Below are 14,537 nucleotides of genomic sequence, written 5' to 3' on the forward strand. Positions count from 1 at the left end.
AGAGTAATCTAATGAGCCAGGCATTTTACGCAGTATATTATTTCTAATTGTCACACCAACCTTGAAAGCAAGATGGTATTAGTTTTATTTTATGGTGCAGTTCCTGGGGGTTAAGTATGCACGCCCATAACTCAGCAAGTGCATGACGGAGACATGATTTCAGCCCAGTCCCATCTGACATGACCCCTATCTTTCTACTAGTTCTGTCCTAGAAACAGAGGGTGTAAGATCTTATGCTGTGAATTCCTTGATAAGCACACAGCTCATTTTTGGTATATATATACGTGTGTGTGTGTGTGTGTGTATATATGTATATATATATATGAAACATGATCTGTTTACTTATGTTCCAGGCTAGGGCTTCAAATGGGAAGGAAGCAGAAAGGAGAAAGCAGAAACTCCTATGTAAAAATGTTAACACTTCTGTGTCCACACCAAGTATAATAAATGGCACAAAATACCCATTTGCCTCACAATCTTTTTGTGGAGGAGTAAATTATTTCAAAACATCGCATCTGAAAACTCCCTAGAGAACTTTGCATTTCTCAATGTTTTGCAGAAAATCTTTTGTTTGACCTCAAAATCTCAGTGGTAATTTCAGGTGAAAATCAGAATAGAGAGCAATGTGATACGTGATATATTCATCTGCATGACTACGAGCTGGTCGCTAATTTCTCTGGCTGGTCGCTGACTTCTCTGGCTCTCGGCGCATATCATTCACTAGGAGGTAAATAGAGAACACTGCTTTGGATGCCTCTCCATGAAGTGAGGCAAGATAATACTATTTATTACCAGTCAGAAGTCAGCTTGCTTCATGTCCTCAGAATGCTGCCTGAGGTCCTGCTCTGTGTCTTCACCTTCTTGTTTGCCTGGAGAGATTCCAGCTACAGGCCATTCACACAATGAAATGCCTTTGATTTCTGTTCCAGAGTATTGGGACATGCATGTTTGCTGGGCAGTAAACATAGTTTTCACAGTTATAGTCATATTTTCCAATGCTGCAAGAAAGACCATTTATGATTTTAGCACCAAAAACCCAAAAAGATTGTTTTCTTTTTTTTTTTTGAAGATTGTTTTCTTATTAGCCTTATTAGCAAAAAGAAAAAAAAAGAAAGAATAGAAAAAACCATTACAAAATATTGGCCAGTTCAGGTGAAGCAATAAAGATGTTTGAGGTAAAATGATTCTAATCGTTGTAAAGCTAAAGCTGAGGAATTGGGCTATCTAAATGTAGCTTTAGGATTGCCATCGGTTGCACGAGCTTGCTTTCTGTTTGTGAAGGAGACTTGCCTGTTGAAGAAATGCGGCACACAAGCTGTAATATAACAGGAAAGGAAGGCTTTTTGTGCCAAGAAATCACTCACGTGAGCTGGGATCCTTTTAACAAATCTGGTGGCAAGCTCTTTCTGAAAGCTTGAATGAAGAAGGAGATAATCTAAAATTGTGTTCATGGCAACCACCCTCAGCCTTTCATATGGAGTTTGCAGAGCCTGTCTGAAGCACAAATTCAGCCCTTGCCGTTCTGCTTTTGTGCAGCCAAACGGTGCACAAAGACGGCTTCTCTGGCTAATTGGAATAGCTTCCAGTGGGTGGTGATGGTTTTTACATTTATAGCAAGTTCTAGATCTGACTAGAGATACAGCACACCCCCCAAAATGAGCCGTCAGTACTTCTGGGATGGAGTTAGCCAACCAGTGCCTCTCAGAGTAAGGTTCAAGTTCAGACCTGCAAGGGCATACAGTTCCAGGAGGGGAACAAGCTCCTTCAGAGTTGTTTCTTCCCCCTACAACCAAGGACTGAACTTTTTCCTCTATCACATTTGGCTCCATACCTTTTTCTTAAGTAGTGGCCCCATTTGCAAATAATGTTTTACTTAGGATATTTTTATGTTGCTGAAAACTCAAAAGCTTTCAGCCTTCAACTCCCTGAGCCTGGGTAAAACTCCACCCTTCTTCATATTTGTAAGTCTGTTTTCTCATCCATCCTGTTAACATTCCTCTTTGAAAGGGAAACACACTGTTTCCATCTCAGGCCTGCATACTTGACCTTCCATATCACTGATGATTTGAGAAATAAAAAAGGAATTGCTGCCCCTGCATTCTTTTCCCAATTTGACTCCTTTCTCAGTGAGGTCCCTTTGACCTTGACCTCTGGAGAGAATTCAACAAAGGCAAGAACTGGGCCAAGAATTAAGTTGGATGATACTTCTGAATAGTGTCCAAAACACTATACTGGGGCTTCTAACATCCTGAATAAGGACCAAAATGACCCCTAAAATTTACTGTCCTCAGCAGCACAAGCATGATAGGAAATATGGGGATTGTTACTACTTTTTTCTTCCTTTTAAATAAGTATAATATCCCAGGGTAAAAAAAAGTATTATTTTGTTCATATAGAAAGTAGTAGACATAAATCCTCCATTTCTTCCTCCCTCCCTCCCTCCCTCCCTTCTTTCCTTCCCTCCCTCCCTCCTTTCTTCCTTTTTTCCTGAAGCAACAGAACAGTTTGGTTTGAAGTTTGCTTTTGCCATCATGAAAGGCAGAATTTAGCTCTTCATCTGAATAAATAATACATAATTTTAGATTTATGATAAATTCTAGACCTGTCTAGGATAAAAAATATATTTTTATTTAAATATGAAAGGCAATCTCTTGAGAGCATTATGTGGGAACCATGCTATTTAAATATCTTTATGCTGGAAAGAATGTCTTCTTAAATAATTCTAAGCTTCCACCTGGAGAATGAAGCCTTGTCACAGGGTCAAGAGAAAAATACTGAACTAGAGATCAGGAGATGTAAAAGTCCTAGCTTCAAGCTCAACGGCAAATAAATTACTTCTTTCTTTCTTTCTTTTTCTTTCTTTCTTTCTTTCTTTCTTTCTTTCTTTCTTTCTTTCTTTCTTTCATTCTTTCTTTATTCCTTTTCTTTCTTTCCTTTCTTTCCTTCTCTTTCTTTCTTTCTTTCTTTCTCCTTCCTTCCTTCCTTCCTTCCTTCCTTCCTTCCTTCCTTCCTTCCTTCCTTCCTTCCTTCCTTCTCTTTCTCTCTCTCTTTCTTTCTCTCTCTTTCTCTCTCTCTCTCTTTCTCTCTTTCTTTCTTTCTCCAAGCCTCACTCTGTCACCCAGACTGGAGTGCAGTCGCATGATCTCTGCTCACGGCAACCTCTGCTTCCCGGGTTCAAGTGATTCTCCTGCCTCAGCCTCCCAAGTAGCTGGGAGTACAGGCATGCACCACCATCCCTGGCTAATTTTTGTATTTTTAGTAGAGATGGGGTTTTACCATGTTGGCCAGGCTAATGTCAAACTCCTGACCTCAAATGATCTGCCTGCCTAGGTCTCCCAAAGTGTTGGGATTACAGATGTGAGCCACCACACCTGGCTTCAAATTTTCTTTGTTGTCTTGGGCAAATCATTTTCTCTCCCTTTACACCTTAGTGAACTGATAGGTAAAATGAGGTGGTGGAACTAAGGCAGTGTATTTATTTATCTATTTTGAAATTTCCATTTTTATTTTAGGTTCAGAAGGTGCACCTGCAGGTCTGTTACATGGGCATATTGTGTGATGCTGTGGTTTGAACTTCTATTGATCCCTTCCCAGAGATAGTGAACGTAGTACTCAATAAGAAGGTTTTCAGCCCTTGGCCCCCTCCCTTCTTCCCTTCCTCCTTTTAGAGTCCCCAGTGACTATAGTTCTCATCTTTATGGCCATGTATGCCAAAGATTTAGCTCCCGCCTGTAAGTGAGAGCATGCGGTATTTGGTTTTCTGTTTCTGTGGGAATTGGCTTAGGATATGGCCTCCAGCTGCATCTATCTTGCTCTAAGGCAGTGAACTTAAATTCTCTTTTTTAATTTTATTTTTTCCATTGTGATGTCCTTTTGTCAAATGCAATTTTACATAAACTCTAGTATGTAACAGATTAAAAACTATATTTTATTAGATAATTTATGAATTCAAAATTATAATCTTTATCCAAAAGGTATGCAATGAGAACAGAGGCTGTTTTGGTGTTCATAAACAATTGAAATGGGAGTTGCATTCGTTTCCCAGGACTGTCCTAACAAACTACCACAAACTGGTGGCTTTAAGCAACAGAAATTTGTTCTTTACCCGTTTTGGAGTCTATAAGTCTAAAATCAAGGTGTTGCCAGGTCATCTGCCCTCTGGAGTATTAGCGGGGAATCTTTCCTGGCCTCTTCCAGCATCTGGTAGTGGCAGGCTTGGTGTGGCATGTGGCAGCAAAACTCGAATCACTGCGTTTATATGGCTGCCTTCTCTCTGTGTCTGAGTTATCATGGCATTCTCCTGTCTGTGTCACTGTTTTCTCTGTCCCCTAGACTGGAGTACAGTGGTGCAATCTCCGCTCACTGCAACCTCCACCTCCCGGATTCAAGCAATTCTCCTGCCTCAGCCTCCCAAGTAGCTGGGTTTACAGGTGTGCACCACCATACCCGGCTAATTTTTGTATTTTTAGTAGAGACTGGGTTTCGCCATGTTGGCCAGGCTGGTCTCAAACTCCTGACCTCAAGTGATCCGCCCGCCTCGGCCTCCCAAAGTGCTGGGATTACAAACGTGAGCCACCGCGCCCAGCCCTGTTTTCTTTTCTTATAAGGACACCACTCATATTGGATTAAGGGCCTATCCTAATTGACTATCACCTCATCTTAACTTGATTACATCTGATTCAAGTTAGGAATGCAACATATTGTTTTGGGGGACACAAATCAATACACAGAGTTATAGATAACGACTGCAGTGTTATACTAACATTATTATCTAACTTATTTTTGTATTTTGTTTGGTGGTACCATATGGAGAAAAATTTTGGCCCACACAGATTATTAATTAAAAATGGTAGTTTTTTTTTTTAAACATTTAACCATGTCACTTTGCAATCTCAATTTCAATTCCTTCAGTCAAACTGATCCAGAAGTCTGAAAGAACAACATTAGGGAATTTATATACCAGTGTTAAATTGCTGACAATATCTTTAAAAACACTCACCTTCCTTACTGGGGAGTATTCACTTTTTAAAAGGAGTTGATGAATGGACTCCCGGGGAAGCTTAAATCATCGTCATATTTGGCCAACGCTGTGTGGCCAAATGTCATAATAGCCTGAGTTATTCAATGGTGACTTTTTTTTGGAGGCACGGTCTCACTCTGTTGCCTAGGCTGGAGTGCAGTGGTGCGATCTTGGCTCACTGCAACCTCTGCCTCCCAGGTTCAAGAGATTCTCCTACCTCAGCCTCCCGAATAGCTGGGATTACAGACGCATGCCACCATGCCCTGCTAATTTTTGTATTTTTGGTAGAGACAGGGTTTCACCATGTTGGCCAGGCTGGTCTCAAACTCCTGGCCTCAAGTGATTCACCTGTCTCAGCCTCCCAAAGTGTTGAGATTACAGACGTGAGCCACCGGGCCCAGCCTCAAGGTGACTTTTGAAAACATTTTGTTAGTGGCATGTTCTGTCAGACGTTCCCCTGAGATTTCAAAAGAGTAATAATAGTTTTGTATTTTAGTGTAAACTTGGTTTCAGCTGTGTTGCTGACACATTCCTGCTGTTGTGAGCAGTGATGTGGAAACCATGTACCACTGAATTAAAAATAGCATCTAGGTACTTTACCTCGTACAGCTATGTTCCAGAGATGTTTAGTTACTGGAGTTTTTTTAAAAACAAAAATGTTATTTATATTTTTATTTGAAATACCTGTACCAGAACCTTGTCTTGAAAGTATTAAAAACTTCAATGTTAAAACATACATTCTAGAACTGACCATCCTTATTAGTATAAATAACTCCGAAAGGTGCTCAGTTTACAGGCAATGCCTTAATACAGTTAACAATTATGAAGCTTTACCCAACATCTTTCAAAATATTGCAGAGAAAACTATTAAGCACAAATACAGTGACCATGAGCGTATTTCAGCAACTGCTTTATCTGAGCAACTCTTTTCACTCCACCAGAATAGACTTGGTTACATTTTCAACAAGTTACTCAATGGCGTATTAAAACTGAATGTAAACACTTTTTCCCCCTCCAGTTGTATTTTAAATAATAACTCTTCTTTATGCTCATTTGTGTGGCTAAATATAAAAACAAGCAAACTACAGAGATCGGCAAATCCACATTTTCATCCAGGTGAAGTGAAATTTAAATTTTATTTATTTTTTGGAAAAATTTAGGTTTTAAAGGAATTTATTAGATACATATTTTGTTTTGTTTTGAGATGGAGTTTCGCTCTCGTTGCCTAGGCTGGAGTGCAATGGTGCAATCTCAGCTCACTGTAACCTCCGCCTCCCGGGTTCAAGTGATTCTCCTGCCTCAGCCTCCCAAGGAGCTGGGATTACAGGTGTGTGCCAGAATGCCCGGCTAATTTTGTATTTTTTTTTTTTTTTTTGAGACAGAGCTTCGCTTTCGTTGACCAGGCTGGAGTGCAATGGTGCGATCTCAGCTCACTGCAACCTCCGCCTTCTGAATTCAAGCGATTCTCCTGCTTCAGTCTCCTGAGTAGCTGGGATTACAGGCATGCACCACCACACCCAGCTAATTTAGTATTTTTAGTAGAGACAGGGTTTCTCCATGTTGATGAGGCTGGTCTCGAACTCCCGAATTCAGGAGATCTACCCACCTTGGCTTCCCAAAGTGCAGGGATTACAGGTGTGAGCCACTGCACCTGGCCTGTATTTTTAGTAGAGACGGGCTTTCACCATGTTGATCAGGCTGGTCTCGAACTCCTGACCTCAAGTGATGCACCCACCTCAGCCTCTCAAAGTGCTGGGATTACAGGCGTAAGCCACTGCACCAGGCAAATATGTATTTTGGATGTGTATTTTTGGATTAGATCAGTGATACCAGCCAGTATGGTATGGTCTCTCAAGGATATTTGCAGATATGTGGGGGCAATTTTGGTTGTCTTAATAGCTAAAAGTGCAACTGGGGCTTAGTTTTCTGGCACCAAGGATGCTGGGTGACTTGTACCTGTCCCACCTTAAATGCCAATAGGGCTTGGACTTTATCAGAAAATGAGACTAATTATGTTTTTGTAAATGCCTGTTTATTTAACATAGCCCAGACTTTAATAAGCTCTTTTTGATAGAATAAAGAGCTTTCATTTTCACATTTAAATTTTGTTCATATAAAATTTTTTCGATAACTCTAAGTAGTTCAATTAGGCAGGAACATCTGAGTTACTTACTTTTGAACTTACTGTGTTTTGTTTGAAAATCATGTAATTTGGGAGGACTCTGGAACTGTTGTGTAAGATTTCACTGCATGAAATACAAGTTGAGCAGTTTTAGTCACACTAAAAATGAAACTGGGTGACAGATCATTCCCACTGTACTTTCTTACCTTCAAAAGATTTTCTGTGAAACTTAGAGGCACTTGCTCTCTTATCATATGCTGTGTTAGAGCGGTGTGGTTGGCCAGTAATTGAGTAACAATGCCAGATCGGCACTTTTCATCAGGAGGTGCAGTCTTGTTTTATTTATCATCATATTTCCTCATTAAGTTTAATTTTCTTTTTCTTTTCTTTCTTTTTTTGAGATGGAGTTTCACTCTTGTTGCCCAGGCTGGTGTGCAATGGCGCGATCTTGGCTCACCGCAACCTCCGCTTCCCGGGTTCAAGCGATTCTTCTGCCTCAGCTTCCTGAGTAGCTGGGATTAAAGACACCCGCCACCACGCCCGGCTAATTTTGTATTTTAAGTAGAGACGGGGTTTCACCATATTGACCAGGCTGGTCTCAAACTCCCGACCTCAGGTGATCTGCCCACCTCGGCCTCCCAAAGTGCTGGGATTACAGGCGTGAGCCACCGTGCCCAGCCAAGTTTAATTTTTACACCAATGATTCATTTCTGCTTTTACAGGTGATTACTTTATCTCACTAGAAAAAAAAAATGTAAAAATCTAAACAAAAAGTGTCCAAAACTTACAATAAGCCTTAATCTCGAATAATTATCGTGACATGTGTTACTTGTGTGCTTATTGCTGTACAGCCTTCTTTGGCTTTCTGACAAGAGCAACTGCTGAGCAGAAGCACTTCAGCCTCGTCTGGCATTTGATGAATTTGATTAATGTGTGCTATGGTAAGTCTATTCCCCTGTATAATTTTATGGGAGAGGTCATGTGCAAGTCTGAATTTAAAAAAAAGAAAAGAAAAAGCCTTGTGCAGAATTATTACCTACTCAATACATTATATATATGCCAGAGATGGCTAAAGCAGCTGTATGTCAAGGTCTGCAAAAACATGAAGAAGCTGGCATGGAAATTAACACGTTGGTGGTCTGCAATGTGTTCAAAGTTGATGTTTCTAATGACACTTAAAAAATAGTTAAAATATGTAATGGCTGATTTCTGACCAGACTAAACTCTCAGCCTGTCTAATGTTAGGCAGCTTGATCTAATCAATTTCATCCTTTTCTTTTCCTCAGTCCAATCTTGCAATTGCTATGTCAGTTTCAGTTCACAACAATACCAGTGCAGACATGGCGCCTTAAGATTTTCTCCTTTTCCCTCACGCGGGTCCCAATTCTAAATTCCCAAGGGCTGACATGATTGACATTTGCTATAGCCTGAGGAGGGAGCATTTCCTTTTGTGGTCTTTCCTTGGTTTGTTTTATTGGGCAGTGAATGGCAAGTCTGTCTGTGTTTCTTTGCTTCACCCCAAACACCTTGGCAAAAATGAAAGCCTTCTAATTTAGCTGTGTCCTCCTTTACTTATGTCAGGAAGCCTGAGCCATAACCTTTGATTAAAAAAATTTTTTTTTGTTTTTTGTTTTTGAGACAGGGTCTTGCTCTGTCACCCAGGCTGAAATGCGGTGGCACGACTACAGCTCATTGCAGCCTTGACCTCACTGGAGTGTAGTGGCATGACGGCAGCTCACTGCAGTCCCTAGTAGCTGGCACTTACAGGCAAGTGCCACCATGCCTGGCTAATTTTTAAATTTTTTGTAGAAACAGGGTCTTGCTGGCTGTGCACGGTGGCTCACACCTGTAATCCCAGCACTTTGGGAGTCCAAAACGGGTGGATCACGAGGTCAGGAGTTTGAGACCAGCCTGGCCAACATGGTGAAATCCTGTCTCCACTAAAAATACAAAAAAAAAAAAAAAAAAAAAAATTAGCTGGGCGTGGTGGCGTATGCCTGTAATCCCAGCTACTCTGGAGGCTGAGTCAGGATAATTGCTTAAACCTGAGAGGCAGAGGTTGCAGTGAGCCAAGATCATGCCACAGCACTCCAGCCTGAGTGACAGAGCAAGATAACGTCTTGAAAAAAAACCCAAAACAAAAAACAAACAAAAAAACCCAGGATCTTGCTATGTTGCCCAGGCTGGTCTCAAACACTTGGGCTCAAGCAGTCCTCCTGCCTCAGCCTCCCAAAGTGTTAGGATTACAGGTGTGAGCCACTGCACCTGGCCTTTTAAAAATTTTTTAAATTTAAATTTTTGTGAATACATAGTAGGTACATATGTATGGGGTACATGGGATAGTTTGATAAAGGCATGCAATGCATAATGATCACATTATTATGATTAAGTAAATGAGGTATCTATCACTTCAATACATTTATTGTTTGTGTTATAAACAATCCAATTATACGCTTTAGTTATTTTTAAATGTACAGTTAAATTATTGACTACAGTCACCCTGTTGTGCTATAATAAATACTAGATCTTATTCATTCTTTCTATTTTTTTGTACCTACTAACCATTCCCACTTCCTCCCCAATCTTCCCCCACTACCCTTCCTAGCCTCTGGTAAGCATCATTTACCCTGTTCTACTCTGTATCTCCATGAGTTTAATTGTTTTAATTTTTAGCTTCCACAAATAAGTGAGAATGCAAAGTTTGTCTTTCTGTGTCTGGCTTATTTCACTTAACATAACGACCTCCAGTTCCATCCACACTGTTGCAAATGACAGTATCTTGTTCTTATTTTATGGCAGAATAGTACACCATTGTGTATAAGTACCATATTTTCTTTATCCATTCATCTGTTCACAGACACTTTGGTTGTTTCCAAATCTTGTGAATAGTGCTGCAGTAAACATGCAAATGCAGATCTCTCTTTGATATACTGATTTGCTTTTTTTTTGAGACAGCATCTTGCTCCACTGCCTAGGCTCCTGGAGTGCAGTGGTGTGATCATGGCTCACTCAGGCCTCAACCTTATGGGCTCATGCAATCCTCCTGCCTCAGCCTCCCAAGTAGATGGGATTATAGGTGCGCAGCACCATGCCCAGCTAATTTTTATATTTTTTGTAGAGATGAGGTTTTGGCATGTTGCTCAGACTGGTCTTGAACTCCCGAGCTCAAGCAATTCTCCTGCCTTGGTCTCCTACAGTGGTGGGATTACAGGCATGAGCCACTGCGCCCGACTGGAATTTCCTTTGCTTTGGATAGAAAACTAGCAGTGGGATTGCTGGATCATATGGTAGCTCTATTTTTAGTTTTTTGAGGAGCCTCCAAACTGTTCTCCACAGTGATTATACTAATTTACCTTCCCACCACCTGTGTACAAGGGTTCTCTTTTCTCCACATCTTTGCCAGCATTTGTGATTGCCTGTCTTTTGGATAAAAGCCATTTTAACTGGAGTGAGATGATATCTCATCATAGTTTTGATTTGCATTATCTGGTGATAATGATGTTGAGCACTTTTTCATATATCTGTATGCCTTTTGTATGTCTTTTGAGAAATGTTGATTCTGATATTTTGCCCATTTTTAATCGGATTATTAGATTTTTTCTTATAGAGTTCTTAGAGCTCCTTATATATTCTGGATATTGATCCCTTGTCATGTGAGTAGTTGAAAATATTTTCTTCTATTCTGTGGGTTGTCTCTTCACTTTTTGTTGATTGTTTCCTTTGCTGTGCAGAAGCTTTCTAACTTGATGTGATCCCATTTGCCCATTTCTGCTTTGGTTTCCTGTACTTATGAGGTATTATTCAAGAAATCTTTGCCCAGACTGATGTCCTGGAGAGTTTCCCAATGTTCTCTCTCTCTTTATTGTTATTATTATTATACATAATAGTATTTAAAATATTTTCTTTTAGTAGTTTCATAGTTTGAGATCTTAGATTTCAGTCTTTAATCCATTTTGATTTGATTTTTGTATATGGAGAAAGATAGGGGCCTAATTTCATTCTTTTGCATATAGAGATCCAGTTTTCCCTGCACCATTTATTGAGGAGACTGCCTCTTCCCCAGTGTATGTTCTTGGCACTTTGTCAAAAATGAGTTCACTGTAGACGTACGGATTTGTTTTGGGGTTCGCTGTTCTGTCCTATTGGTCTATGTGTCTGTCTGTTTTTATGCCAGTACAATGCTGTTTTGGTTACTATAGCTCTGTAGAAGTCAGGTAATGTGATTCTTCCAGTTTTATTCTTTTTGCTTAAAATTTTCTGTTTTTTTTTTGTTGGTTTTTTTTTGTGTGTGGTTCCATATAAATTTTAGGATTGTTTTACCTTTTTTTCCCTCTTTTTGAGACAGGGACTCACTCTGTCACCCAGGCTGGAGTGCAGTGGCATGATCTCGGCTCACTGCAACCTCTGCCTCCTGGGCTCAGGTGACCCTCCCACCTCAGCCTTCCAAATAGCTGGGACTACAGGCCTGTGCCACCATACCCATCTAATTTTTGTAATTTTTTTTAGTAGAAAGGAGGTTTTACCATGTTGCCCACGTTGAAATTTAGGATTGTTTTTTTCTTTTTCTGTGGAGAACGTCATTGGTATTTTGATAGGGATTGCATTGAATCTGTAGATTGCTTGGGTAGTGTGGACTTTTTAACAATATTGATTCTTCCAATCTATGAAGATGGAATATCTTTACGTTTTTTGATGTCCTCTTCAATTTCTTGCATCAGTGTTTTATAGTTTTCATTATAGAGATCTTTCATTTCTTTGGTTAATTCCTAAGTGTTTAATTTTATTTGTGGCTATTGTAAATGGGATTACTTTCTTGATTTCTTTTTCAGATTTCACTGTTGGCATATAGAAATGCTACCGATTTTGGTATGTTGAAATTGTTTCCTGTAACTTTATTGAATTTATTTAATAGTTTTTTGGTTGAGTCTTTAGGTTTTTCCAAATATAAGGTCATATCATCTGCAAACAAGGGTAATTTGACTTCTTCCTTTCAATTTGGATGATCTTTATTTATTTCTCTTGTCTGATACCTCCAGTGCTATGTCGAATAACAGAGGTGAAAGTGGGCACCTTTGTCATGTTCCAGATCTTAGAGAAAAGGCTTTCAGTCTTTCCCCATTCAATATGATAATAGCTGTGGGTCTGTCATATATGGCTTTTATTATGTTGAGATATGTTCCTTCTATATCCAGTTATTTGAGGGTTTTATCATGACGGGATGTTGAATTTTATCAAATGCTTCTTCAACATCAGTTGAAAGTAATCACATGGTTTTTGTCTTTCAATCTGTTGATATGATATATCCCATTGATTGATTTCTATATGTTGAACTATCCTTGAATCTCTGGAGTAAATCACACTTGTTCATGATGAATGGTCTTTTGAATGTGTTGTTGAATTAGTATCTTGTTGACGATTTTCACATCAATATCAGGGATATTGACCTATAGTTTTCTTTTTAAATGTGTAATTGTCTGGTGTTGGTATCGGGGTAATACTGGCCTTGTGGCATGAGCTTGGAAGTATTCCTTCCTTCTTTATTTTTTGGAATAGTTTGAGTAGGATTGAAGTTAATTCTTCTTTTTTTTTTCTCCCCTCCCTGTCCCTCACCAATCCCCTGCCCTACTCCGATGTTAATTCTTCTTTAAATGTTTGGTAAAATTCAGCAGTGAAGCCATCGGGCCCAGGTCTTTTCTTTGCTGAGAGACCTTTTATTATGAATGGCTTCAATCTCATTACTTGTTATTGGTCTGTTCAGGTTGTGGGTTTCTTCATGGTTTAATCTTGGTAGATTGTAAGTATCTAGGAATTTATAAATTTCTTCTAGATTTTCCTATTTATTTATTTTTAATTATTTATCAATTTTTTTTATTTCCATAGGTCTTTGGGGAACAGGTGGCATTTGGTTACATGAGTAAGTTCTTTAGTGGTGATTTGTGAGATTTTGGTGCACCCATCACCCGAACAGTATACACTGAACCCAATTTGTAGTCTTTTATTCCTCACCCGCTTTCCACCCTTTCCTCCTGAGTCCCCAAAGTTCACTGTGTTATTCTTACACCTTTGCATCCTCATAACTTAGCTCTCACTTATGAGTGAGAATGTATGATGTTTAGTTTTCCATTCCTGAGTTACTTCACTTAGATTAATAGTCTCCAATCTATCCAGGTTGCTATGAATGCTGTTAATTTGTTCCTTTTTATGGTTGAGTAGTATTCCATTGTATATATATATATACACCACAGTTTCTTTATCCATGCTAAAAATGTGTGTGCCAATCAATGAAAAATTTGTAGCTTAAAAAGACTACAAAAACAAGAGCTCAGGCCCTCTTGCCTCCCCCCCACCCAAAACAATGAAAACTTACAATTTAAACTCACAAAGCTTATGAAACCTATTACTAATGAGACAGGAAACGTAGAGAATCTTGAGAAAAACATAGCTCAAGGTAAAAAAGGCCTTACTTTCATATATAATATTAATCCTGGCAATAGAAGGGGAACAAAAGATTGCAGCACTAAAATTAAGAGAAAATCCAACATGCAATTAAACTTTATTAAATAAATAAATCAAGATAATGAGGAAAAGTTTATTGGTACCACTTTCAGTAATACCAGATAGTTTATTTTTTTGAGAATAACTAGAAAACTAGACAGAGTGAAAAGAAAATATGCTTGGCTGGGCGTGGTTGCTCACACTTGTTAATCTCAGCACTTTGGGAGGCTAAGGCAGGCAGATCACTTGAGGTCAAGAGTTCCAGACCAGCCTGGCCAACATAGCGAAACCTCATGTCTACTAAAAATACAAAAATTAGCTGGGTGTGGTGGTGCATGCCTGTATTTCCAGCTACTCAGGAGACAGAGGCATGAGAATCGGTTGAACCCAAGACGTGGAGGTTGCAGTGAGCCCAGATCACGCCACTGCACTCCAGCCTGAGTAATGGCGTGAGACTCTGTCTAAAAAAAAAAAAAAAGGAAAAGAAAGTATGCTGGATAGCAATGGAGAGCTAATGAGGCAGTAAAGGGTTATGGGACCAAGATTCAGGAAAAGGAAATTCAAAGAGCTGAACCCAACATTGCAACACTGGGAAATATTTTTTCCCTGAAAGCATCAGTGGATTCCAGAAGGGACAGCTGAGAGGCTAAACAGAGAATGGACTCTCTTGTGAGGTTGGTGGGACACAAATTGCAGTCCAGATCCACTGAGGGGGATGCCCCCGCAAGCTTTGAGTTAGAGCCTAAAGAGCTACACAGGAAGACTAAGGTCCAACCAGAAGTGGAACAGTTCTCGTAGAGAATGAAGTCCAGGTTTTAATAATCTCAATTTCTGATAAATTAATGTGATTAGGTATTGCTATTGTCCATAGCATTATGTCTATGGCAAATGTAAAATTTT

At 39.5% G+C, this 14,537-nt stretch overlaps 1 protein-coding gene across 3 annotated transcripts in view; it reads left to right on the plus strand.

Moving 5' to 3' along the window:
* Positions 1-14,125, plus strand: part of AEBP2 (AE binding protein 2) — a 119,602-nt gene extending 105,477 nt beyond the window's left edge. For 2 of the 3 annotated variants that reach the window (XM_055358430.2, XM_055358429.2), the window contains one exon: positions 7,544-7,952. In XM_055358430.2, the coding sequence (XP_055214405.1) occupies positions 7,544-7,664 (121 nt within the window). In that variant the 3' untranslated portion in view covers positions 7,665-7,952. Of the gene's footprint in view, positions 1-7,543; positions 7,953-7,993 lie in introns of those variants that run through there. The other variant, XR_008670474.2, reaches the window with a different exon arrangement.
* The last annotated feature ends 412 nt before the right edge of the window (positions 14,126-14,537 follow it).

Source organism: Gorilla gorilla, chromosome 10, assembly GCF_029281585.2.
Source record: "Gorilla gorilla gorilla isolate KB3781 chromosome 10, NHGRI_mGorGor1-v2.1_pri, whole genome shotgun sequence".
NCBI lineage: Eukaryota > Metazoa > Chordata > Mammalia > Primates > Hominidae > Gorilla > Gorilla gorilla.